At 53.4% G+C, this 25,658-nt stretch overlaps 1 protein-coding gene and 2 non-coding genes across 5 annotated transcripts in view; 2 read left to right on the top strand and 1 right to left on the bottom strand.

The window, feature by feature from the left end:
* LOC122366784 (protein nervous wreck-like) overlaps window positions 1-25,658 on the bottom strand; it is a 56,238-nt gene that overhangs the window by 11,010 nt on the left and 19,570 nt on the right. For 2 of the 3 annotated variants that reach the window (XM_043339379.1, XM_043339393.1), the window contains exons 8-20: window positions 21,866-21,994; window positions 20,819-20,941; window positions 18,619-18,738; window positions 16,622-16,774; window positions 13,717-13,794; window positions 8,413-8,464; window positions 7,636-7,733; window positions 6,809-6,959; window positions 6,069-6,361; window positions 4,601-4,735; window positions 3,927-4,083; window positions 2,578-2,792; window positions 972-1,122 (exon numbers count right to left, since the gene is read on the bottom strand). In XM_043339379.1, coding sequence (XP_043195314.1) covers window positions 972-1,122; window positions 2,578-2,792; window positions 3,927-4,083; window positions 4,601-4,735; window positions 6,069-6,361; window positions 6,809-6,959; window positions 7,636-7,733; window positions 8,413-8,464; window positions 13,717-13,794; window positions 16,622-16,774; window positions 18,619-18,738; window positions 20,819-20,941; window positions 21,866-21,994 — 1,855 coding nt within the window. The remainder of the gene's footprint in view (window positions 1-971; window positions 1,123-2,577; window positions 2,793-3,926; window positions 4,084-4,600; window positions 4,736-6,068; window positions 6,362-6,808; window positions 6,960-7,635; window positions 7,734-8,412; window positions 8,465-13,716; window positions 13,795-16,621; window positions 16,775-18,618; window positions 18,739-20,818; window positions 20,942-21,865; window positions 21,995-25,658) is intronic. The other variant, XM_043339384.1, reaches the window with a different exon arrangement.
* On the top strand, window positions 5,872-5,943 carry Trnap-agg. The gene has a single exon. It is a non-coding gene; the product is annotated as a tRNA-Pro (tRNA).
* Trnap-cgg lies at window positions 6,628-6,699 on the top strand. The gene has a single exon. It is a non-coding gene; the product is annotated as a tRNA-Pro (tRNA).

The raw sequence follows: 25,658 nt of genomic DNA, 5'->3' as shown, positions 1-25,658 counted from the left end.
CCCACCGTGGCACGGGGACTGGCCCATTCGGTGTCTCCAACGTGAGTTTACATGTCGACCCAAGAGGTGTCTGACCCGTGCGGGGTCAGTGACCAAATCTGCACCGGCCAGATATACGGTCTCTCAGGCGGCAACCCCGAGTTTATGTGATCAAGTCAACATCGTGAGACTGATCCCGAGTGTGGTTGGACACTCTTTTCTATGCAGTGCTCGGTCATCAGTCGCCAGGCCAAATCAAGGTGATGAGGCGAGTGAGATATAAAATACGTGAAGGCTTTGATCGTGTGAAGCTTATCTGCGAATAGCTGCTACTCCCTGTGCGATTTCAGACCCGAATAGTACGTCTCTGGACTGTGAACTTCAAACTGTGTATTTATAGGTGTAATTGACATACCCCGTACGCATTTGACATGTGACCTGCTGTGTATCTGTATTAGAGATGTCAATCGGATACCAACTTTTTGGTATACCGATACCAAACCGATACCAACTCGGTATTTGGTATTTCAATCATAATGTGTTTGGTATTTTGTTGGTATCACGAACCCTCGCTAGTGTTTAAGAGGCTAAGAAATCGGTAAAAAGTTGGTATTTTCCTCATGTTTCCAAGTTGGTTTGGTTTCGGTATTTCTCCACGGTTTTGGTTGGTATTTGGTTTGGTATCGGTATTCCGATTTTCCGTAATTGACATCACTAATCTGTATGTCCCGCTGACCTGCCCTCTCGTTTCTGACCTGTGACCTGCTGTGTTCCGTCTGCGCCCCTAACCTGTCCCTCTCGTCTCTGACCTGTGACCTGCTGTGTATAAGCATGTGTGTGCCCCTGGCCCACCCCTCTTGTCTCTGATCTGTGATCTACTGTGTCTGTTTATATGTCCCGCTGACCCACCCCTCTCGTCTCTGACCTGTGACCTGCTGTGTGTAATGTGTATACTGCATATGTCCCGCTAACCTGCCCCTCTCGTCTCTGACCTGTGACCTGCTGCTCGGCGGCGCCGTCGCCCTGCTCGCCCGGCTGCGGGGTCGGCTGAGTCACTATGACCATCTCGGGCGGCAGCAGGCTGGCCGGTACGTCCGGAGGAGTGAACACGGGCGGCGCCTCGCCCAGACCGGACGTCTCGCTCTGCAGACGCACCACGAGCGGGTCAGGTCAGGTCAGGGTTGAACACGGGCGGCGCCTCGCCCAGACCGGACGTCTCGCTCTGCAGACATAACGGCAAGGTCAGGTCAGGTCAGGGGTGAACACGGGCGGCGCCTCGCCCAGACCCGACGTCTCGCTCTGTAGGCACCACGAGCGGGTCAGGTCAGGTTAGAGAAAGGCCAGGTCAGTTCAGAGGTTAACACGGGCGGCGCCTCGCCCAGACCGGGGTGGTGTTTCACCGGTGCTAGCAGCACGCTGCTATTTCATTTCCCGAGCTGACGTCACACTTGTGGTAGTGTTGGAGCAATGGGCTTATTGACGTCTCCATGGATCCCAATTTGACACGTGTAACAGCAGCGTGCTGCTATCACCGGTGAAACACCACCCGGACGTCTCGCTCTGGCTTCACAACGGGGAGGTTAGGTCAGGTCAGAGTAAGGTCATGTTGACGGACTGTTCTGGGATCTGCTAAGTGAAATAAAGGCTGGGTGACACCTAGCAAGTCATTGAGGTGATATGCAGAAGCGACGGTACCTGTTCGTTCCAGACTGTCTGGGAGTACGTTTGAGATGCGGTTTACAGCGAGGATAACACACATCCACCCTCAAGCCGCCTCCGACCGATACCGTCGTTCAGTCTATGTTCCGAACGAGTATGTCCGGTCGGCAGTGAACACTGAACACCGACCGACGGCGGGGGCCGAAACAAACAGCGACCGTGGTGACTGATGACGGCCCCTGCCGGCCGGACCGCCCCTCATCGTCCTCCCCCCTCCCCCGCGGCCCTCCCCTCCTCCCCGCCGAGACACCCCGCCAGCCCACAGTCGTTAGCACACCGCTCGCCGCCGGAGCCGACACCGAGCCATCGCTCCGCAGAGCGGCGCCGACACTTGTAATGCCGCTGCGGCACGGTGCGGGCTCGGAGGGCGGCACGGCACGTGGGCGGGCCGCCGGACGGTGGCGGTGATCGCTCACAAACCGGCGCAACACCTCACCGCCGACCGAATTACAATCAGCACGCCGTACCGGGCCTGTGTAACGGCTGCGTGGTACCGCCGAGAACAAATAGGCTCATTAACTAGCATGGATTTCAGCGGTGGCCACGCCAGCTTACAGTTAACCCGGCTCAGATAGCGGGAGAACATTCGAGGAATGAGGTAAAGCGATAGGCGGGCGGAATAACTGACTAAACGGAACGTGCTAAACGAATAATGCATGTTTCTGACACAGGGTTTGCTTTAAATGACGTTTTGATGCATGCTTTCCATCGAGAGGCGGGTTCCAGCGGAAACACTCTAACCCACCCACCGCACTCTCTTCCTCCTTCCCTCCTTCTTTTCTTCGCTCTCCCGTCCATCCGTATGCCACGTGTGACAAATCAAAGTCCCGGGGGAGAGACAAGCGGGCACGCGGTGACCTACGAGTCACTCCAACTGACCTCAGGTGTGAGCGGGTCACCGTTGGCGTGGCAGTCCTCGACCACCAGCGAGGGGAACAGACCGGTGCGCCCCTCCAGCTCGCCCTCCCACCAGCCGTCGTCGACGCCGTCATGACCGACGGTGCGCAGCACGCGGATTATCTGGTCCTCGATGAGAGTCAGCTCCTCGGGACACGTGGCCTCGTAGTCGTATAGCGCCCGGCAGAAGTGGGCACCTGCAGGACGGAAGGAGATCGGCGGTGAGGGTGGTAATAGCACAACTCTTTTACCTGAAACTAGCAAATGGACAATCGACTTACGCCAGAATTGCAAGGACAAATCGCAATAAACGATCAAAATGTATTAATTATGGTTGATACTCAACGAAAACAACTTTGTGAAATATTCGATACAGAAAATCGCATTTGTAACGAATTTGAGAGAGCTCCCGACAGGTTTGCTGGAAATTGACAGGCATTTGGATAGTTCAACGTCTTATGATTCAACTTAGCATTATCTTTGTCCGTTTGAGCTAATATCCGATAAAATTTAGTCCATTAATTTAGATGACTAGCCTATTACGTAAAACTACCCGAGTGTAGATGATGCAATATCGTATTCTGATAAGCATCTGGCCAACAGCTGCAGTATGCAACTGGCAATTAATCGGCCTAGCAAAATGCAAAGAGAACAGTCGCAAGAAACAAAATAAAATAACCAACTTCTATGAGTGAGATACTTTGAAAACAGACAGCTTTTGTCGTAATAGTTGCTAAAAAAGCTATGTGGAACCAAATCGCCATCAAGTACCGAGTATTTCAAGCTGTACGGTCACAATACCTCTGTTTGAATACAAATTCTTTGACAGCGCTGGGTCAAATTTAACGTCAGCGCTTAATAAATAAGCGGTAAGCTGCACTGAGTGCACAGTATCAGACCCTCACACTTGACCTGTCTCTCAGACCGTTCTCCTCCGTGAGTACCACCCCACACCCGCCCCGGCGGACCGTTCCCAGCCCCACACCGTCCCACCATCGATCCCGGCTCTGTGTAGCGGCGAGCGGCGCCTGTCAGCGGTCCAGTCGCCGCTGACCTGACCCGACCCGACATACGCTGACCGATGACCTGACCTGACGTACGCTGACTTGACCTGGCATACGCTGACCTGACCTGACGTACGCTGACTTGACCTGGCATACGCTGACCTGACCTGACGTACGCTGACTTGACCTGACGTACGCTGACCTGACCCGACCTGACGTACGCTGACCTGACCTGACCTGACGTACGCTGACTGAGGACCTGACCTGACGTACGCTGACCTGACCTGACGTACATACGCTGACCTGACCTGACCTGACCTGACGTACCGGGCTCGTGGCCGTCTGCCGGCGCCAGCGGCAGCGACTGGGGCGGCTCGACCAGCACCGGCGGCGCCTCCGGGGCGCCCTCCTGACCCTCCTCGATGGTGGCTAGCTCAGTGCCGTAGTCGACAGAGCTGAAACTGACGCCCCCTTCCGTCTCCACCTGCGGGAGGGGGGGGGGGACGCAGGCAGGGTCGTTAGTGTGTGTGGGGGGGTGGGGGAAGGGGGATAGGTGCGTGACTTGGGACATTTGGGAGAGCGTGAAAAATAACATCATTACAATCAGCTGACATTGCTGTTGACAACGAATTATGTCCGGCTAATTATTAGCTCATTCCCGAAATGAGTTCTCTGGAGTTCACCGTCGTATACAAACCATTACGTTCGTTGCAGAGTAGTGCAGAGGACGTTCGGTCGATCTAATTGTAATTACTTCCTGTTTCAATGCAGTGCTTCGGTATAACTCGCTTAGCCTAACTCGCTTAACTAGCTTCGGTTATCGTCTTTTTTCGGACAATCGTCCACACTGACGGTGACATTAGGGTGAGATGGACCTTTAGACTGGAATGTTTCTGCCTAAGGAAAGTACCATTCATCCTACCTGCACGACTGCCGCTACAGTGCTATACAGCACTAAGCACACACATGATTGCACAGTGAACACTGCACGAACCACATACCTCGACATAGTTGTGCGGGATGAGTCCCTCGTCTCCGTTCTGGTTCCTGGCGCGCACCCAGCCGTCGCCGTCCCCCTCGCTGGTGATCTCCAGAGGCTCGTTCTCCACAATCGTCAGCTCGTCAGGGTTCTGAGCCTGTCGAAGAGCAGGGAGTTTGGTATATCACCGGAAAAGTTCTGAGCTTGTGGGAGAGTATGACACAGGTATAGAGGCATAAGGTTCCGGCCCGGGAGGGGCAAATAAATAACGATAAAAGTAAAACAGACCGATGGGTATTTGAGGAGCTAACGGACGGTCGGTCACACAGAAATGACAGGGGAAAGAATTAGAGGGGGCGTGGTAGGCTCGCATCGCCAGGTTCTAGACCTTCAAATCACGAGCATAAGCAATGAGCATAGGATAGGTATGACAGGGTCGGCATCTAAATGATTCAATACACAATGACAGCGCGATGATAAAACCGAAGTGTGTTTGAAGTTTGAACGTGTATGCTCAAGACTTACTCAGGAAGTATCAAATGCCCAAGTCATTGCGAGCTTGTGTGAAGTCAACTGTCATGTGTCCAAGTCAAAGGCCAGAAAAGACGGTAGGCATCGTGTCAATCCGTGTCCTGTTGCATGCCGGTCCGATCTCACTTCATTCGCTGGTGTCGTATAGCCCCGCCCCAGCAGCCCCCTATCTCACGCTCCCCGACGCGTAGGGATCACATGACCGCCGTGTCTACCACCCTGCGTCTGTGTAACATGACCCGTCGTCTCGCCTGGGGCGGTAAACCTTGCTGTCCCCGAGAGCAGCTCAGTAGCACCACAGACACGACGCGGGGCGGGCGTGGCCTTCTGTGCGAGCGTGCTTGTGTTAGTGAATGGCGTTTGAAGTGATAGTTGATACGCATGTCTTGTGCTGACAGAGAGGTGCTTGTGAGACGGCAGAATACACTTTATTGGTTGTCAGTAAGAGTCAGTTTTGTGCACTCCTCTTTTTGTTTCATGTTCTCTTTGTCTGACTCCTTGCAACCATGCGACAAACTCCCATTTTGGTGTCGGCAGCGCTCTGCTCTGTCAGTTAGTGGGGCCGGCCTGTTATTGACAAGGCGCGGCCGCCGCCCAGCTGATATGGCCGTCTTGGCTCCGCGCCAGCCACGGCGGACGGGCGGCCGGATTCAGCGGATAGAAAGGAGCTTATCGGGAGGGGAGGAGCCAATGACGTCATCCAGCGGCGCTCCATCTACAGGCGTCTACGTCAGATTGTGGAGTGGCGGCGCAAATCCTCGTGGCTCGTTGGTCTAGGGGTATGATTCTCGCTTAGGGTGCGAGAGGTCCCGGGTTCAAATCCCGGACGAGCCCTGCGTTTTTGACCCGAGATGACCCTTTGTTGACCAATTCAACAGATTACAATCTACAGCTCCATGGGAGCTTGCTGTGAGAAGAGTCCAATGTCAGATGTTCATTGAAAAGTGCATCTTATTTACCTCGTAATGGAAGAGCGCTATGCAGCGTGAGCCGACGGCGGGCGGCACGCCGGTGTCGGCCGTCTCTGTGTGGCCGTTCAGCTGGCCCTGCAAGTCGGACGACTCGGCCGGTGGCGGCGGCGCGTCCTCGTCACCCGCCTCCGGCTGGCCCCAGTCGGGATCGGTCGGCCAACTGGTCTCCACCCCCGGCAGCGTGGGAGCCGGCGGCACGGGCGTGGTGGGCAGCTGACCCCAGTCGGGTGCGGCGCCCCAGCCCTCCGTCAGCTGGGCCATCTGAGACTGCGCCGCCAACACTGCAGACGGAGGAGGACGGGGCTGTCATTTGTCAAACGGCGCCCAACACTGCGTGCACGGCCAGCCTACACGACTTATTCATATTGAAAGGGAAACGGAAATATGGTAGGTACTGGCTCTTGCAGAATATGTGATGATATAAGATACTGGACGACATGAAAACATTTTAGTTGATGCCTCCACAAGACACCAATGTGACGTCAGCAGATCAGACGAATGGGTCGGCCTTTATTGTATTTTTTAACTAGCCGCCTCGATCCTCATCGGCTCGTTGGTCTAGGGGTATGATTCTCGCTTCGGGTGCGAGAGGTCCCGGGTTCAAATCCCGGACGAGCCCACTAGTTTTCATCCGGTAACACAAACGTTTTTCACAGGTGCCGCTCGAGCCACTCAAGCCACGACACACTGAGATGTCCATCCACTCAGCAGCCGGCGATTTTGCTCACCCTCTTTGTCGGTCTGGTAATCGTCCTCGTCATCCTCCTGTCCGTCTGTGCCGGCGGTGCCCTGCGAGTCGAACCGGCCGAACGCACTGCCGGCCGGCACCGGAGACGGCATCGGCGACGCGTCGTTCAGGTCACTGTCGTCATCGCGGTACTGCCGGACACGGGCGGGTCACGTCAGGGTGAGTCTTATGCCCCAGGGCACACAAGAGCTTATCGATAACCTGGCAGTGACATTGCTAAGCTCCAGGCAGGAGTGGGAACAACCAGAATGTTGACAACCGGCAGAACCGATATCGCACACCGCAGCACCTGTTACCTCTATCCTGGCATATGCCACCTGTCTCACCAGCCTGGTATCGATCACAGGTCACCTGTTCACACTGAATGGAAAGCACCTGTTGGTGGTTCACCTGTTCACCCGGCCACAACTGACCTGCTAGAACCTGCAGCAACACCTGCCACCCGCTCACTGTTCAATTTCAGTGTTCACCTCTCATGCTCACATGCACTACATATATACCCAGACTGTTCATAAACTGCCTGTTATTCAATGAGCCCGTCCTATGTTCCCGGGGTATGTGTACCAGTACTTTATGTGCTGTTGACCAGTCTGTTTATCCCGCTCTGAGTCTGTTCACCTGTTCTCTGACGCTGAGCTGGCTGCCGGAACGGCACATGGAACCCCTACTGGCCCCAGTGGGGGTTATTATATTTATAGGGGTTATCATATTCACCTGTTCCCTGTTCTGTTCTCCCCCACAGTTACCCACCTGTTCTCTGACACTCCTCAGTCACCCACGCCCCCCCCTCCCGCCCTCTCAATTTACCTGTTCTCTGACGCTGAGCTGGCTGCCGGAGCGACACATGGAGCCCTCCACCGTCAGCTGGTCCACGTCAAACTGGTTCATAAACTCGTCCACATTCACTGGAGGCGGGAGAGAGGGCCGAAGGGGGTCATACGGCGGTCATACGGTATGAATGCCACACGCGGCTGGGTGGACACGGTGGTTATATGTAGAAGGGAAGAAACAAGTGGCTGGCACGACAACATGAAACAGGCGTGGTGATATTATAGGACCTAATAACACGTCCTGTTAGAACAACACTAACCTACCATTTAACAACCTAGCATTCGATCGGAGAATATTCCGCTGTTGAGGCCTTGGTATACCCGTGGCACCCTTTTCATTCCCCATCTCTAACACAACCCCGAGTTCAATATCAAACGCGCTGGACCCTCCGACGGCCCCACGTGACGCCAATCGAAGTCGGCCGCGGCGGCTGTCGGTAAACACCCCCCGTCTCACCGAGCCGTCCCACCGAGCCGGTCGGCCGGGGAGGCGGCCGGGTCGGATAAAACGCCCTCCGACAGATGGGCAACGTCGGTCCGTGACCGATCGCCGGGCCGATGATGAATAAATGCATCGCGCGCCCGGTATGAGCGATCTACCTATGTGCTATCGAACGGGGAGGTTGTGGTGGTGTCCGAGAGTTGCGCGGAAGTGAGGAATGCCGTAACTAACAGGAACGGAAACTCACATACAGCTTACAGGGGTGGTAAGGTAACGCACATCTGACAGGGGTGGTAAGATAAGATAACTCACCTCCGCCATCCCTCAGACATTGTATTCGCGCCTGACACTTGACCATCGCAGTCTGAAACGGACAACATGAACGGGTTAGTTGCTGATGGACACTGTATTCACGCCTGACACTTGACCATGGCAGTCTGGAACGGACAACATGAACGGGTTAGTTGGTGATGCATTTCGGATGAAGAGAAAGATACAGATAACAGATAAAGGTGAAGAGTAATCGTATAATGTGCTCAAGCTATTTTTGGAATAATTATAGCTGTCCATTCTGCTTATAAATATACTAAAAGAATCTTCTGAGGAAAAGGATTAATTACGCTGTGGAGATGATTGAGCTCCTCATGTCTCGAAATAGCACGTTAAAATAACCAAATAAAACTTAAAGCTATATAACGCCATCCAGACAGACGAAGGACGCCGAAACCAATAGTCCAATTCTCTTCGACCGTTCCAGTTTGATCCGGCCGCAGTGAGCCCTCCTTCCACCAATCCTACCATGGACTTATCCCGTCCAGGCAATGGGCGTCGTGTCAGCGGACCGAATCCCCAATAAGACCGCATAGAACTGCGGTGGACAAACGCGATCCGGGCCATCGGAGGTCTGTGGCGCGACAGCGGACTGGTCTGGTCCAGTAGGATCCATTAGTTCGGCCGACAGAGTTCCGTAGCTCGGCTGATCCTCTGCAGAGCACTTTCGTCCCGTCCTCTGAACCCTGTCAGTCCTCCACAGAGAATCGTCGGCTCAGTCCAGCAGAATTCATCTGGTCCGTTACATAAAATTTGTCGGTCCATCCTTTCAGGGCTGCGTCATTCCGTCCTCTTCCAGAACTCATTCGCCCCGTCCTCTCAGCTCCTCCAGTCGTCCTCTCGGCTACGTAGTTCAGTCCTCTCAGTTACGTCGGTCTATCCTTTATCACATAACTTCGTCAGCCCGTCTCAGGAGAGCTCCGTCGGCTCGGCCCCTCCCAGCTCTGCGGACTGTCAGCGGTGACCATCCGAGCGGCAGCAGCTCCAGCCGTATGTGAGGGCGGACGATTTATTTCCCCAGGCTGTCCTTAACTGCCGAGCTACCGCCGTTCTACGCCCACAGCCCCCGGTGGACACGTCTGCGGCTACTGCGCGGATTTGGCAGGACTACTGAAGGGATTGCGGTGACACAGACTTGTCAGAGCGGATGGGGAGACTCTGGTTTGAAGCTTGACCTGCCAGCATTAGGATAAAATGTATGTGCCGTGAACGTCAATCGATGAATTGTGGAAACGACAGCCGCCGGGCGCGCTTTATTTATGGACGCTGGAAATCATGGGCCGCCCTGTCGGCTGGATACCTACTCAATGAAGTGACAAGACCAGCCAGTCTAAATGCACCAGATCCGTGACCGTCTGGCTACTCAATGAAGTCGTGACGGGACCAGTCAGACCTAAATCACCGCATCATCCAGACCGGTCAGACACAGACACTACCGAGCGATAACCGCCGGCAATACCCACGCACCCTTCCCCACAACCCGTCCCCAGCACATGCATATGGATGCGACTCTCGGCCGGTTGGCTGTTCACACCCGACTCGTTAGCCTGATCGGCTCTGCAGCGGTCCAAGAGTGCCGTTCCCACGATTCTGAAGCGTCCGGCTACTGACCGATGGCCGGCAGATGAAGTCGTCAGCCGTGGGATCAGACCGCTGACCACCGCCCCCGGCACGGACTGGCCCCCAGGGCGCAAGATGAGTCGGTGAGACGCACCGCCGCCGGGCGCCGGAGCGGTCCACGCCGCCAGCGGGCAGGCGGAGAACACGAAACGGACGCAGAAACAACGACGGGTTATGGATACGTGCGTGTTAGGGGAGTGGTTAGTATACCGAGCACGTGATTAATGGATTCGTGACGTTGTTTTCGCCTTTGAGGAAGACGTCTTCCCTTTCTTCGTTTTCACCTCGAAGGGCCGCGGAGGCCAATTTTGAGAAATAGTCTGTCCGTTCGTCTGACTGTCAGCGACAGATTTTTCCGTCGGCTCCTCAGCCGAGTTTGTGCGACGGAAAAGCGGATTTAAACTGTTCGTCGCCGTCGGCGGCGACGGCGGCGGACGAGGATACTCGGAGACGGATGCTTCTCGAGGAAATTCGATTTACGACCGTCGAAAAAGTCAGAGGTGGCGGGGTGGCGGTCATCCATAGGGAGGAGATACACTGCCAGGTGCTGTCGACGCCGGTGACCAGCCTGCTGGAGACGCTGTGGGTCTCAGTGTCGTGGCGCGGCGGCCGGCCGGCCATCATTGGAGTCGCATACCGGCCTCCGGCTGGCTCCGTCTCCCAGGCCGTAGACGAGCTCCAGGAGCAGCTGAGAGACGTCCTGGCCAGGGGCAAGCCGACCTACCTGCTGGGAGACCTCAACATCGACGTTCTGAACGCCCAGTCCTCCGACACCCGGCGCTACAAGACTGCTCTCTCGGAGCTGAACGTGACCCAGCTGATCGACCGGCCGACCCATCTGCGGCCAAACCCATCGGCCCTGGATCACATCATCACTAACATCTCATCATCTCGCGCTGACGTCCTCACCACACCTATCAGTGACCACCAGCCGATAGCAGTCAGCGCACCTATCGGCCGACTCCGGAAGCAGCCGACGGAGCGCACCACTCGGAACTGGGGCCGAACAGACTGGGACGCTGTCTGCTTAGACCTGCTGCTGGCTGACTGGTCCAACTTCGACAGCAACGAGGACGTCAACAGCATGGTCGACATCTTCATGCAGATATGGTGGACAGTCATTGACCGTCACTGTCCGGCGCGCACCCGACGCGGCCGACGCAGAGGCTGTCCGTGGATAACCGACAACCACGAGCTGCGACAGGCCATGCTGGAGCGTGACGAGGCGTACCAGGCGTGGCTGGACCTACACACTCCCGAGTCCCGCGAGGACTACTGCCGCCTGCGGAACTCCGTCAAGGCTCAGCTGGCTCAGGCGCGCAGGGAGTTCCTGGGGCGCCAGCTGCTGGCCTCTGACCGCAAGGAGTTCTGGTCCAGCCTCAGGAGGTTCTACCTGGCGCCCTCCGCTTCAGCACACTCGACTTCAGACAAGAGTCCAGCCGAGCAGCGGGCCCGCGCTGACCGATTCAACGAGTTCTTCGCGTCGGTGGGCTCTCGCATCGCGGCCGACTTGAATGATGACGTCACTGCGGGCCTAGCCCCGCGGCCGCCTATAGTAGTCTCAGCGGCGTTCCGGCTCCAGCCTGCGACCCTACCGGAGCTGGCGCGAGCTGTGAGGCGGATGAACTCGTCTGGGGCGGTGGGGCTGGACGGGGTGCCACTCGGTGCGGTGAAGCGCTGTTTTGATGTGATTGGCCCCCACCTGCTGCGACTTGTGAATGTGTCCCTAACCAAAGGTGTTTTCCCTGAGGCGTGGAAAACTGCCGAGGTGGTGCCGATCCTTAAGCCACGCGGTGATGTACACGAACCATCTAGCCACAGACCGATCTCACTTTTATCTCACTTGTCAAAAGTTGTTGAAAAGGTTGTGTGTGACCAACTGTCGCGGTACCTATCGGACCACAACATTTTATTTCACAACCAGTACGCCTACCGATCATGTCACAGCACGGAGGACGCCGTGCTCGACGCTGTCGAATGGATCAGCCAGAACTCAGAGCGGGGAGAGGTCTCCTCAGTCACGGCAGCTGACCTCAGCAAGGCCTTCGACAGCGTCGACCACGGCGTCCTCCTGCGCAAGCTGGAGTGGTACGGGATCGACCCGACCTGGTTTGGTAGTTATCTTGGCGGCCGGGGGCAGCTGGTCAGGGGTGGCAGAACAGTCCTGCCGGTCCCCTGCGGGGTTCCGCAGGGATCCATAGCCGGGCCGATCCTCTTCAGCCTGCTAACGAACGACCTGCACTGCCATCTACCGGACTGTCGGATGATCGCATATGCTGACGATGCCCAGCTGCTCGATCACTCGCGTCCTGACCCTCAAAATTTAGCATCACTAAAACAACGTGTCGAAAACTCCTTGGATGTCATGAAACACTGGTTTAGCTCAAATTCTCTTAAAATGAACCCTCAAAAGACCGACTTCATTCTCATCGGAACCCGCCAGACTCTCAGCAAGGTCGAAAACTTTAATATCTGCATAGCTGAGTCAGTCTTAAAACCGTCACCAACCATCAAATTGTTGGGGGTGACTGTCGACTCGTGTTTGGCCTGGGACGCCAACATCAGTCACATCGTCAGGAGGTGCAATGCCCTCCTCATATCCCTCTCCAAGTTCCGCCACCATTTTGACCAGGAAACGCTAAAGTTACTCATTGAGACCCACGTGTTCCCTCACATTCTGTACTGCATTTCGGTGTGGGGCGGAACCACAAAAAATCAACTCACTCGGATCCAAAAACTCATCAACTTCAGTGCTCGGATCGTGACAGGCGTGCGGCGTCGGGAGAGGATCGGGCCGGCTCTGGCATCCCTGGGCTGGCCCAGAGTGGAGCGGCTGGTGTGGGAGAGGGACCTACTGAAGGTGTGGAAGGCGCTCCACATACCAGCTTACCCTCTCTCCATCCGCCGCATGTTTGTGTCCCGCTCTGAGGTGTCTGGCCGGGTCACACGCTCTGTAGAAGCTGGCGCCCTGGAGCTGCAAAAGTGTAGGCTCTCTTCCACACAGAGAACGTTTAGTTACCGCGCTGCTACCGCGTGGAACCGGCTGCCGCCGGCCGTCAGGGAGCAGCCCACGCTGACCGCGTTTCGCCGCGCAGTGGCGGCCAGCGAAGCCTGAGATCTTGGGGTGCTGTGTTTTATTCCGGTTTTAGTGCAATTAGTTGTCTTATTTTATCTGCCAGTGCCTATTGCCTTCTTGCATTTTACTGTATTATGCATGACGCTGAATCCTGAAAAACCATGTTATGTGGATGGATTTTAGATCAATACATACATACATACATACATACAATCGGGGTAGTTGTGATTGTGGACACCTTCAACGTTTTTTATATCGAAAATGATTGAGGACCGTTCGTGAAATCAATCATTTCTTTACATCGAAAAGAACGAATGGGCAATAAGGTCGATCATCTAATCAATCTGAAATGGTGTTGCTGGAAGCACTGTGGCGTCAAATTTGGTGTTTTTGCTACGGCACACCGGTCGTCAAGTAAGCTTGCCGCCAAACTTCCCTTTCCTCTCATCCACCAGCAGCGCTACCCTGGGCCAATCTCATTGTACCATCATCCTCAACACCGGCAGCCCAGTTCTTCGCCCGGCTCCCCGCCCTGAAACCCTCCCAGCACCTGTCGCAGGTAGCGGAGGGCACCCCTCACCCGGACCTACCTCTGACCACCGTATGCTGTTCTTCATCTCGTCGATTCGTAGGTCGATGTCCATCCCCGACGGGTCGGCCGGGTCGGACTGTGGACGGGGAGACAGTAATGTCACTTTGGTATCTGGGGCTGAACGAATACACAGATCATCAGCCACCGGGCACACTCAGGCTCAGGCTATATGAAACATATGGCCCGTATTCACGTCGACATCTTACGATCAGTTTTCATCGTACGATCGATTTGGTATTCATGTTGACCATCTTAACTTTTTATCGTACGATCAGTCTGGATATTTAGGATGCTTCTAATTCACGTTGACAGTCTTAAGCGGCCCCCGGTCGACAGACATGGTAGCCCAAATCTAGTCGGATATGAAGATTCTTCCAAATCCATAGACTTTAATGTTAAATTGACTATATTTGAGAGGGTTTTATGAAGATACCTGACCAGATACAGGAAAAAGCGAGATGCTATCTTGTAGATTAAATCGTCTACTATCTGCGACTTCTGAAGTGTTTTTCAATCTGAGGTACGGAAATCGTGTTCCCAAGAGACTGAAAGTAGCCATGCTTTACATTAGACCCAATGGCAAAAATTCGAAATCTGACGAAATTGGCCATTTTTACGTCTGATTTATGAAATTTCTAGACAGGATATATACAAACCCGAGATGCTATCAGGTGGGAAATTTCATTTTCTATTACTGCTTTTTGAAGTGTTTTTCGATCTGAGACCGGCAAATCGTGTTCCCAAGAGACTGAAAGTAACCCTGTTCTACAGCAAGACAATGGCAGAATTCTACTATTTGATGGAAGATATCTTAGGTGATAATAACCTCACTACTAATTGCAATGCTTCATTGGAAAGCTCAACACTGGCACTGTCATCGGTCTTTGCATTGCTATTTCACAGAACAACAAAAAATAACGTTTTGAAGCCTTTGAATATTGACTTACTTTTCATTGACGGGCTCGATCCCCATCACCACCAACAATTTTCCGGGAAGTCAGGATTTTAGACATATTTAAGCAGAATTGCAGAGCTGTGTTAATACTACGGCACTTAAATACACATTTTAAGAAAACTGCTTTTTTCTTAGCATGATTTAGGTCTCAGAAACAGCAACATGTCGATAAAATGAGGAAAAATAAGTGCAACATGATCGCGCAAGAGAGAATCCTTAGCTCCCTAGCAACCACCTAGCAACGTAAGGCAAAATAGTAAACAACTCCTGTTGATATCAGGTACTCAGCCTTGGAAGCACAGTAGACGGTCACTATACTGGGCTTCATACTGAATTTTGCATACCAGAATGGATGTTTCCAACTAAAATTATTTTTTCGCGAAATTTATCTTTGTTGCCCTACTATTTTTCGTAAAACCGAGATATACAAACTTAATGATATCAAAAATAATATTGTGATAATGAAAACCGCCATATAAAACAAGATAATTGCTGAGATCATGCCTACTAAACTTGGTCCTACCCCCTAATTCAATATACCCTGGTCTTAAGATAATTTGGTATTCATGTCAAAAGTCCTAGGATTCATCCTACGACCCAACTACGACCCAACTTAAGATGTCGTAGCAGTTCCGAAGATTTGATTTTTAGCAGCATATTCCGGGACGACATAGAAAATGAATCCTCCGTCAAATGATACAGCAAACGAAATATGTGCCAAACTGTGCAAAATGAAATTGCCGATCAGGGAATGGGAAGTGGAAAGTGCGGCGGACTATCGACTAAGTGATGAAGGTCAAGATTCAACTTCTAAACACAACGTGACAAGATAGCATAAGTGTGATAAATGTCATGCTCTCGGGCTCACCCGAGAGCATGACCCCAAAACGTTAACGCAGACCTCGCAAAAAAACAATCGCCCGCCCGCCGAAAACCGCAGAAAAAAGGCAAAAAACGCCGCAAAAAAAACGCCCGTCCGCCGCAAAACGCAAACACCGCCGCCGCCGCAAAAAAAAACGCGTCGCCCGCCGCCAACCGCGCAACGCCGCAAATAAACGGGCGCCCGCCGCAAACAGCAACACCGCAAATAACGGTCGCCCGCCGGCAACCGCAAATCGCCGCAAAAAAAACGGCCGGCCGCCGCCCGCCGCAAGAAACGGCCGCCCGCAGCCAAACGCAAACACCGCAAAAAAACGCAAATACCGCCGCAAAAAAAAAAACGCCCGCATCGCACGCCCGCCCGCCGCCAACCGCAAAACGCCGCAAAAAACGGCCGCCCGCCGCCAAACGCAAACACTGCCGAAAAAAACGCACGCCGTCCGTTAAACGTAAACACTGACGCATTAAGACAAATATGGCGCCTTGCGGCAAGTGTGGTGCATTCATATCTGCCGTTTAAGCAGCCATCCCTCAATCAAAGCGCATCCTAATCGTCCCATGTTCGATAAAGTTACGCACATTCTGTGATTTGCGGCAAAAATGGCGCTTTGAGACAAACGTGGCGCACTGCGACAAACGTGGCGCATTCGTTCCTGTCGCTTAACAATTTTATCCACCCACCAGAGTCTAGCCCAATTGGACTTAAACTGACAAAGTTATGTTCATTTGAATATCATTCACTATCATTTTGGGCGTCATTTTTTCAAAACAAACAGTGCCAAACTGGCGGTCTATTTTATGTATCACCGTCTGTCTGATTTCAGTTTCACAACAAACAAAATGCAAAACAACAAACAAAATGTTATGCGAATAGATGGAGTTTACACATTCACGTATACAACGTAAAATTATCATGACAGGCATACAATTTGCCAATTTCAACAGCATTGCAACTATTTCAAAAATACATGAATGAATAACTGAGTTTCATGAAAAGGCTCACTCCCGCCGTCTCGGACACCGCCCTGTTGCCATTTACTATTTATACGGCCCTTAACGTGGCTCTGACCTTTTCGCCGCGCTCCTTGAGGCTGATGAGCTGCTGGAGTCGCTTCTGGCTCTCCCGCAGCGAGCGGGTCTCCTTGGCCAGGCGCGAGGTCCACTTGATGGCCTCCTCCTCCAGCCAGCCGGTGCAGTTGTGGTCCATCCGAACTCGGTCCACCTGAGGACGGGGACGCAAGACCGACGGTCAGAACAGACCAGAGTACGGGCCAGGTCAGTTCAGCTTATTCCTGGGTTGTTACTTGGTACGGTCATGTTAAAAGCTGGTAACTAAGGTCGAATGGGTCGGGTCAGTAGTCTGGTCATTGGTCAGGTATATACCGTAACTGTCCCCTTGGGCCTTTGTATCAGGTCGTCTCCACTGTGTCACCTATCACCCTATCATCTAAGTCACCTCCAATCATGTCATTATTTGTCGCCTCTGCTCAGGTCGAATCCGCTTGGGACAGTCGATCCTAAGTTTTGGCCATGGCCGGCCCGGCCTTTGCCAGTGATACCAGCAAAAGTTGTTGGTACCGACAGTCAGTAGTAGTTGTTTATAGCATCAAGCGATCCATGATTAACCTTCGAGCACTTCGCACACCAAGAGATTACAAGTCAAAGCAAACTGACCAAATATGCATGGTACAACAAAATCATAGTTTCGTCAGTGATATTAATAGTATACCCTCTACCGAAATCGAGACCATGCTATCAATTTTCTATATCTAGCCGTCGCTAGACACTAACACCAAATAACTATAATACATACATACAACTACAACACCCAGCTTACAACACTCCAACACAGTTACCCCTAGGACTTCCAACGACACAAACACACACATCGAGACTAACATAACGAGCTGGAGACACCAAACGACTATTTGGGGACACTGTACGCGCTCCTCTGGAAAACTATGGGTGTGGGAAGCGCGAAATGACAGAGAAGAAAGTGAAAGCTGCAAGAGAGCCAGCAAGAAAAGGTTGCAGCAAATAGGTAGCGAATAAGTTTACGGTTGTTTGGCTTCAAATTGAGAAATGACTATATGTATTGTGAATATCCGTGAGCGTCCTGTCATTATTACGTTCTTTTTTTAATCAAGGGTGATGCATTTTTGGTCCAGCTTAACTTCAACGTAGTTCGAGAGCAATTTGAGGTTATCCAGACTGTCTTCATTCACGACAAAAGATTTTGCGGTGGATGAATTGAAAAAAGTCTCAAGCAATTCGCTTCACGGTACAGTTTACACAGGGAGTGTGCATATTTCGGCGCATGCTGATGATAGGTGCTCTGTACGAGTATATGCGTGTAGTAAAGGACGTCAGACAGTGCAGCAACACTTCGTTGTAATTTGTCTCTGATGTTTATCGAGCATTGAAACACTCTTGGAACATGTGCATCGCAGTGCTTGATGGTTCTGGCATTCACTTAGCGACTTTTTCCAACTAACTTAGAATCGAATGCATTTTGGGTGAGTTATTTCACATTTTATCATGCAGTCATGCAGTCATGCTGGTCCTCTGTGGCTTTGTCTGCCGTGTTGAGATATACATACAGCTCCTGTCCCGGTGAGGGGCGGGCGGCAGCAGCGGAGCCAGTGGCGACAGTCGAGTGGAGGGCAGCGGCAGGCCAGATCGCGAGAGAGAAAAAGACAGGGAGGACGGCCAGAGAGCCGACCCAAAACGGACGCACCGCCAGTTCAGGCAGGCGAAAACGTGAGGTCGGCGGAGGGAGGGGTGACGGCCAGTCCACAGACAGCAGCGGAGGCAGCGGGGAGTCGCTGTGACTGTGAGCGGTGTCACAGGGATCGCAGAGGGCCTGGAAGCCTCCCACGGCCCACAGTGACACCACTCACAGTATACAGCGCACCGCCGAGCTGCCGCTGCCGTGAGAGTGACACCCCACCTCACCGCCGACCTTCCGCAGCAGTGTGAGAGCGAGTGAGAAAGAAAGGGAGAGAGATAGGTAGGTTGGGCAAACGATCAGAGCCGGCCGGCCGCGCCGCGCCGCACCTCACTCACCGGCGTTCCGTCCCGGGGACTCACCGAGTCACCCTCGCAGGGCTCGAACTCGATGGGCACGTCCTGCGCCAGCACCGGGTACAGACGGTGGTAGCACTCGATGTTGTACTGAGGAGTGATCTGAAACATACGCGGGGATGACATGTCAGTCGGCATCATCGTGAGGCAGTCGGCGTTTGGAACTTGGGGCAGTCGTCATAAACATGGTCAGGTGGAAAAGTTGTCCTGCTTTTCGAGCTTCTCGTACTTTACTAACATTTCTATGACATATGACATTTATTCTAGCCTAATCGTTATAGTGTATCAGCATCGGTGCTTTTCATATCATGCAGACATTCAATGGCTCTTTGGCATGGCGATTCCATTTTGGGAGAGGTTACGTCCCCGATAGCATTCCTGGTAAAGGTCACCGACCCCAATAAGTCATCTTGACATTCAATCTATCCTAATTCCCTCCGCGCAACGCGGGATGGTGGTCGAAATTCCAATCCCAGTAGAACGTAAACCACGATCGGACTCGTAATAACCCAATGCCGTCCGCAAACCTCTGACATATGCAGCAGCTCCAATTCGTGAAGGAAACTAGACCGCCCGTATCCCCCAGAGCGACAGTCAAACAAGGTCATCACCCCACGACGGCCGTTCAAGTTGGTCAGGAGTCGGTTTGCTGCGCTGTTTGCTGAGCGAGTCACTGATGCGGGGCGACCCGGCCCGTTTTAGAGTCCAGAGCCACCCTGCAGATCCGCCCCTCAGTCGGCCGAAAAGGTTAACGGGCGTTCATACAGGCCCTCCACTTGGCCGCAACACTGGGTCACAATGGCTGAGTCGGTATTCAGCTCCGGCGAGTGGCGCCGTGAGCATGGTCCTCAGGGAGCCCATTTGAGGCGTGCAGCCGACTGAAGGCGAGTGGCTCAACATTTTGTCGGAGCACGGGGACGCTGTTAGTAGTCGAGTCGGCACACGGCGACCGAGTGTCCCACCAAACGACGGTGGTAACAGCGCCGACACTAAGATCGACCGACTGGTAAATAAACCAGCAGTCGTCCCGGCCGACAGGACAATGCCGGCTGAATACTGAGGCACAGACGTCTCAAGAGCTGCCTTCTCCGAACGCTGCCACAGATATCAGTCAGGGCCCGCCTCCGGCAGGATATTAGGCAGGGCGGGCAATGGAACCGAGCCCGCTGGCACGCCCACACAGTCTCTCTGCGATAATGGCCAGAGCAGGAGTCATCTCAGCATGCTCTAAAACGGTCCCGAGAGGTATAATGTGTCAGTGCATGGATCCGGGATGCTGCAAAAGCTATCGCGGCTCGCAGCTAAGCCGGACCTTCAGTGCCCCATGTGTGTTAAAGGAAATAATAAATCGCTGAGATAAATGAGATAAATAATAAACGGGACGTGAATCACCGATGGAAAAGAAGCTTCAAGTCAATCGATGTTCCAAACTCGTTTTTTATAACGGCTGTCAAATGCCATTTGTTTTTCCTGTATCATATTTCGTAATCAATGGGAACGTCCCACACATCCGAGCGCAGCGATGCGAAGATAGGACCTGTCGCTGCCCACTGTCCAGCCCTTCCAGCCACAAAAATATCACTCCCTAATTCATAATGTAGGTCACATCATTTCTCTCCTGCCGTCTCATGGTATTTCAGCTCTGCTCCACGTTGGCCTCAGTGACAACCTCTAATGCCATGGGCCTGTCCGATGTAGTACGCCGTTCCTTTCCCCACTTCACATGCCTGTATGACTAACTAGCCGCGCCTGTATTAGCAGGGTCTGGCATTGCTAGTCATATTTGCCACGCGACCAGCAGCAAAAACACGCTGAGGGTTAATACGAAGGTTAATAGAGATCAGCCCCATGTCTGCCTTCCTCCTCCTCTTCCCGCACTTCCATCTCCCCCTCGTCCCTAGCATACGTGACCCCTGCACTTGATCAGAGACCCTTCTAGTCGGAATAGAATACGAATGTGGTTCTATTCAAAGTAATACCTGTGCCTCAGTCACTGATGTCCGATGTCCGTGGTGGTATTTAATTTACGTACCGCCCGCGCCCAGTCGCGGACTTCGGTGAAGTATACGTCACTCACCGCGTGCGCCTGGTCGCGGACTTTGATGAAGGAGGCCTGATCGGTTCTAATACGTACTGCCTGTGCCTGGTCGCGCACTTTGGTGAGGGTCTCTCAAACACTTACCGCCTGCGCCTGGTCGCGGACTTTGGTGAAGGAGGCCTGCTCGGCGCTGCAGGTCAGCAGCTCGGTCCGGCCGATCAGGGTCAGGTACTCGCCGATCTTCTCGTATGTGTCGCCCTCCATCGTCTGCCCGATATCAGAGAACAGGAGGCCGTTAGACGGTGGGGCAGAGGAGAGGTATAGTATAGGAGGAGTACTGTAACGTAGGCGAAGCAGACGGGGGGCACACGCTACGGGCGTTTGTCGTCAGTCACGAGACTGATGAACACAATACGGACTACGGACACAGTGAGTACGAGTCTAATCTGTACTACAAAGCTTCTTAACATCCCAAGTTGTAATCAAAATGCAACTTCGTGTAAAATTGTGAGCGCAACGAGCATGTATCTAAACGGGATATCACTCGATGCAATTCCCTCCCGAGAGTAAGTCCCCGTTTGGAAGCGGGAACACGGCTTAACGCTGAGCGTCAGACTAGGCAGGACATATTCTGCCTTGCAAAATACCGGAGACGGGAAAGCGGGAAAGAAGCCTACCACTAGCGGATACACGCAAAGCCTCTGAAGACCAGGGGCTCAGCCGTCGCGGCACAAACTGCACACGAGGCTACCACAGCTGTATTACAATGTCACAGTAAAGTACGGATGAGTGGAGACCAAGCGAGGCGGAAACACACCACAAGTGGTCATCACACGTCCACACATCCCTTCCTGGAATTGGTCTCGACGATATAAAGCTAGTGTCAGCGGAAGAAATGGCAAGATCGTGCCTATACTGTGCTAAAGAACAATCGTAAGAACTCATACCAAGCATGCTGAAGAAAGGCTACGTGTCAGAGAACGACTGTACCTATACGCGTTCAAGCAATACAAACGTTTCTAGTTAACAACTGATCCGCAGCGATGTGTCGTGCGCTGTCGGACTGACCCTGAGCAGGTGCTGCAGGTCGGTGTGGTGGTACCGCTTCTGATGCGCGCTGGCAGACGCTATATCTACCCAGTGTCTGTAATTGTATGTATACAGTAATATGCCGTGCGCTGCCGGACTGACCCTGAGGAGATGCTGAAGGTCGGTGTGGTGGTACCGCTTCTGATGCGCGCTGGCAGACGCGATCTGCAGCAGGTACTCGTTCCGCGCAGAGGTCGATTTCTCCTCCACCTGGTCTTTCTTGGCCGACAGCTGGCGACAAAAACACAGATGACGTCAGCAAAAAAAAAAACAGACACACACCAATGCCGTCAGCAAGAATAACAAGATGCACAAATGACGTCACAAGTCAAATACGAGATGTGATAGGGGTTGGAACGATGGCTAGCATAAAACATGAAGGAATGTCCGAAGTTTCGCCCAAAATCCATGCCATCAAACTCCGAACTGCTCCCACTCTCGTAGTTGTGAGGGAGCAGCCTATCCACACCACTACCCAAACAAGAGGCTTCCATTTCAGTGCCGAACGTGCTCTGGAGAGCTCAATCCTGTTGACAGAAGTGGATTGACGTTTTTACAGCCCCCACAGCTCACAGGAGAAGCGGCGGACATGTGATCTGCTCACGACAAATCACATCTACCCCGCGTCAACAGTATCCACAGTGACAGCATTTGAACACGATTGCTGCACCCGAAGCACTGCAAATGCAAACTGCAACTACTGGGCAATGATCCGATAGCCAATATCATTGCGCTCCCTAAATCGGCCAGAGATCGCCACTGCACTGTTTTGGCGAGCTCGGGCGATTACAATGCAGGCTGGCCTTCCCATAATGGGTCGATGGCGGCTGGTGGCCTGCCTTGGACTGGGAGATATTGTGCCGCGAGGGCGCCGGGTGGCTGTCTGTACTATTGGGCCGCCGCGCCGAGGGCGCCGGGTGGCTGCCGGTCCTATTGGGCTACCGGGACAGTCGGTCTAATACTGGGCGAAGGAAGAACGGCCACTGACTACAGTGGACGGGACCGCTGCTGACTGCTAGGACGGCCGTTGTTTACAAAAGTGATAGCACACTGACTGTTGGGGAGGTGCAGCCACATAATGCCGAGGGGAGAGTAGGTACTGCCTGGGCTGTAAGAAGAGTTACCAAAGAGCGCCGTGAGAGCAGCAGCTAGTGGCTACCGAATGGAAATTTATCTAAATGCGTCGCTAGCGAACATGACTGTTCTGCTTCATTGTCACCGTGAATGATGACTGTCAACGAGGCAGTGTCACGGTTCAATTCATGGGCACTTACATGAAACGCAATAGCGGACAAATTGAACCCGCCTCTCTGCTTCCTGTTGGACCTTTGATATCTAAATGCGACTGGTTTGCGGTACATGCTATTAGATATTCATCGATTCTCCGTACACTGCGCAGCTTGGTGCGGCATGTGCGACACTCAGGAGCAAGCTGAAACATGTATGCATACGTAAGTACCCGGCTCGGGTACCCGGAACATACCCAGCTCGGCTCGAGAACACCCTCAAGACGCCAACGTTCCCATGAGCCTTCCCGGGTGTTGTGCACGGTCAGCCGGCCGATTAATCAACAGAAGATAAGTAGAGGACCAATAATCTGACTAGACCAATGCCGCCGTAGTATATGCAGCGTGAACTCTGGACTACGCAGCATGGATTCTGTGCCAAAGTGGGAAACATTCCATCCAGCAGCCACAGCTAGAATCGGCCACAGAACCACCAACAAATGCCAGACGTCTGTGACGAGCAATCTCGCTCGGCATTACCGACCCAGACGGCATCTCGAGCAGCTCTCAGGCCGGGTCATTCACTGCCACAGAGAGCGGTGGAGCTCACCAGTTGCAGACAGCTCAGTCTGGGTCGGTTCGAGCACCGTGTCTGCGGGGCTCGGTCGGCCGTGAAACGGGTGCCGACAGTTGGGCGGATTGCCCAGTTGATAGCTCAGTGGTTTGGACGGGGTTTAGGGCTAGGGAAGTCTCAAGAGGACCACACCCGCCTACTGAGGGTACTCTCCAGCCGCAATCGAACTGGAGACCAGTTGCAGTGGTCGGCGCGGCGGTCTAGAGACTAGAGGCACTGCCAATCAGTACGGGCAGACACCAGCCGGACAAACGCAACAAATGACGCAGTCATGGGCAAAGATGGCACGCTCCGTCTTCTAGACACAGCCTCTGAACGACAGCTAGCCTAGCATCGACACTACAATCAAATAACAATTTCGTCACCCAGCCAGCCATTCAGCGATTCCCTCGAAACTGTTCATTTCAGACATTTTTCGTTATCTCAAGCCCTTTTCTACCACTCTTGGAGAGCACAATCGTTCCAACAGCCGACGAAGCTTAGCAGTCTTATCGTTGTTATCGTCGCCGACAGAAACTTCTGGTCTCTAAAAGACGCGGCGACCCATCCTTAGAGCAGTTAGCCGCCGTGGATAGTAAACAGAGTCAATATCGGCCTCTCCACCCCCGAAAGGAGAGAGGGAGGGAGAGGTCAGGGTCGCTGCCAGCTCGGCGTTCGTCCTCTCTGAGGAAGGACAGAGGACAGAGCGCCAGCGCCGCGTGCAGATCGATGACGACAGCGGCGGCGGCGGCGGCGGCAGTGGCGGCGCAGGGTTTCCGAGCAGTACTATACGCGGCCGCCCAGCCCCCTTCCTCCTCCCACACACACATGGCAGCGGCGACCGGCCGGCGCGCGTGACAGGTCAGTCGATGAGTGATCAATACGCCTCCTACACTCGCCGGCGCCCGGCCCGGTTACACACTCTGACACGCCACGGCAGGGCGTGCGTGTGGGCGACCTTATCCAGTCGGAGCCACGTGTTAGGTCACAGTGCTATCCGATAAATGACAGTGATGTGGTTATAGGACTGTCATAGTCAGTCCCTATACGGACAGAATCAGAGCTCGTGTGCGGCCCATTCACGCTGGGCGCTGCTGGGATCGATACAGCGTGGGTCGATGTGGCTGACGTCCGGCGAATGGGTGGGTTCCTGTCCCAGTCAGCTGAGTGCCGTGCCTGACACGGGCACAGCGGTCACGGGTCAGCGACCTTAGCCCGACCCGGGGAGGGCATGCTTTCAGTAGTGGCGAGCATTGATTATGTCCGGTCTCCTAACAGGAGAGAGGTCCGCAGCTTGCACTTTGGACCTCGCTTGAAGATAAATGGAAAGTTTTCTGAGAAATCGACACATCCCAACGCACAAAAAAAAAAAGACAATAAACACACGAAGGCCAACTAACCACAACCTGGTGACAAGCTTTATCTATTGTAGTCGGTACCGACTCTGGTTCCATAACACAGCCACACGCCGTGGTACGCCGCCACGCCACGCTGACAGCCCGCTTGTCACGGCAAATGACACTGAGTGAGGCCGGCACGGGCCCATGCTGAGCAGTGAGCGTGTGGTAATGGGGTGAGTGCGGGTCGAGTCACACCGCGCCGCGCCGGCCGAACCCCGGGTAAACGGCTCTGCTGGACGCAGCAGGGTCCCGCGAGGGGGGTTAAAGGGACTATCCCACCTTCTAAAATGTTGTTAAAACCAGTTAAATTGTGCCCGACTTTATAGAATGGATGACCAGGAACACGGTTCTGGCATTTATTTTTCATTAAACATCTTAGGCTTCCCATATTCCAAACACAAACTTTCAAATATGTGACGTCACAGCCCAAAATTACCTCCTTCCCCAGGCCACATTACTGTCATAAAGCTGATTCTTTTTACTCTGTAGGCACCACAACAAAGTTCAGACCAAGTTATTTAAGCGATTTTTCAACGAACAAACCCATTTAAATCAGAATGACTAAACGAGGTGACGTCACACTAACGGTCGCTCCATGTTGAAGATAGGGCCTTGTACAAGGCCCATTTTCAAATGAAGGGAACGAATTTCTTCAA

The sequence above is a fragment of the Amphibalanus amphitrite genome, unplaced genomic scaffold (assembly GCF_019059575.1).
Source record: "Amphibalanus amphitrite isolate SeventyFive unplaced genomic scaffold, NRLGWU_Aamphi_draft 000030F_arrow, whole genome shotgun sequence".
Classification (NCBI taxonomy): domain Eukaryota; kingdom Metazoa; phylum Arthropoda; class Thecostraca; order Balanomorpha; family Balanidae; genus Amphibalanus; species Amphibalanus amphitrite.
The sequence above is the reverse complement of the archived record's forward strand: the minus strand, read 5'-3'. Positions and strand labels throughout refer to the sequence as shown.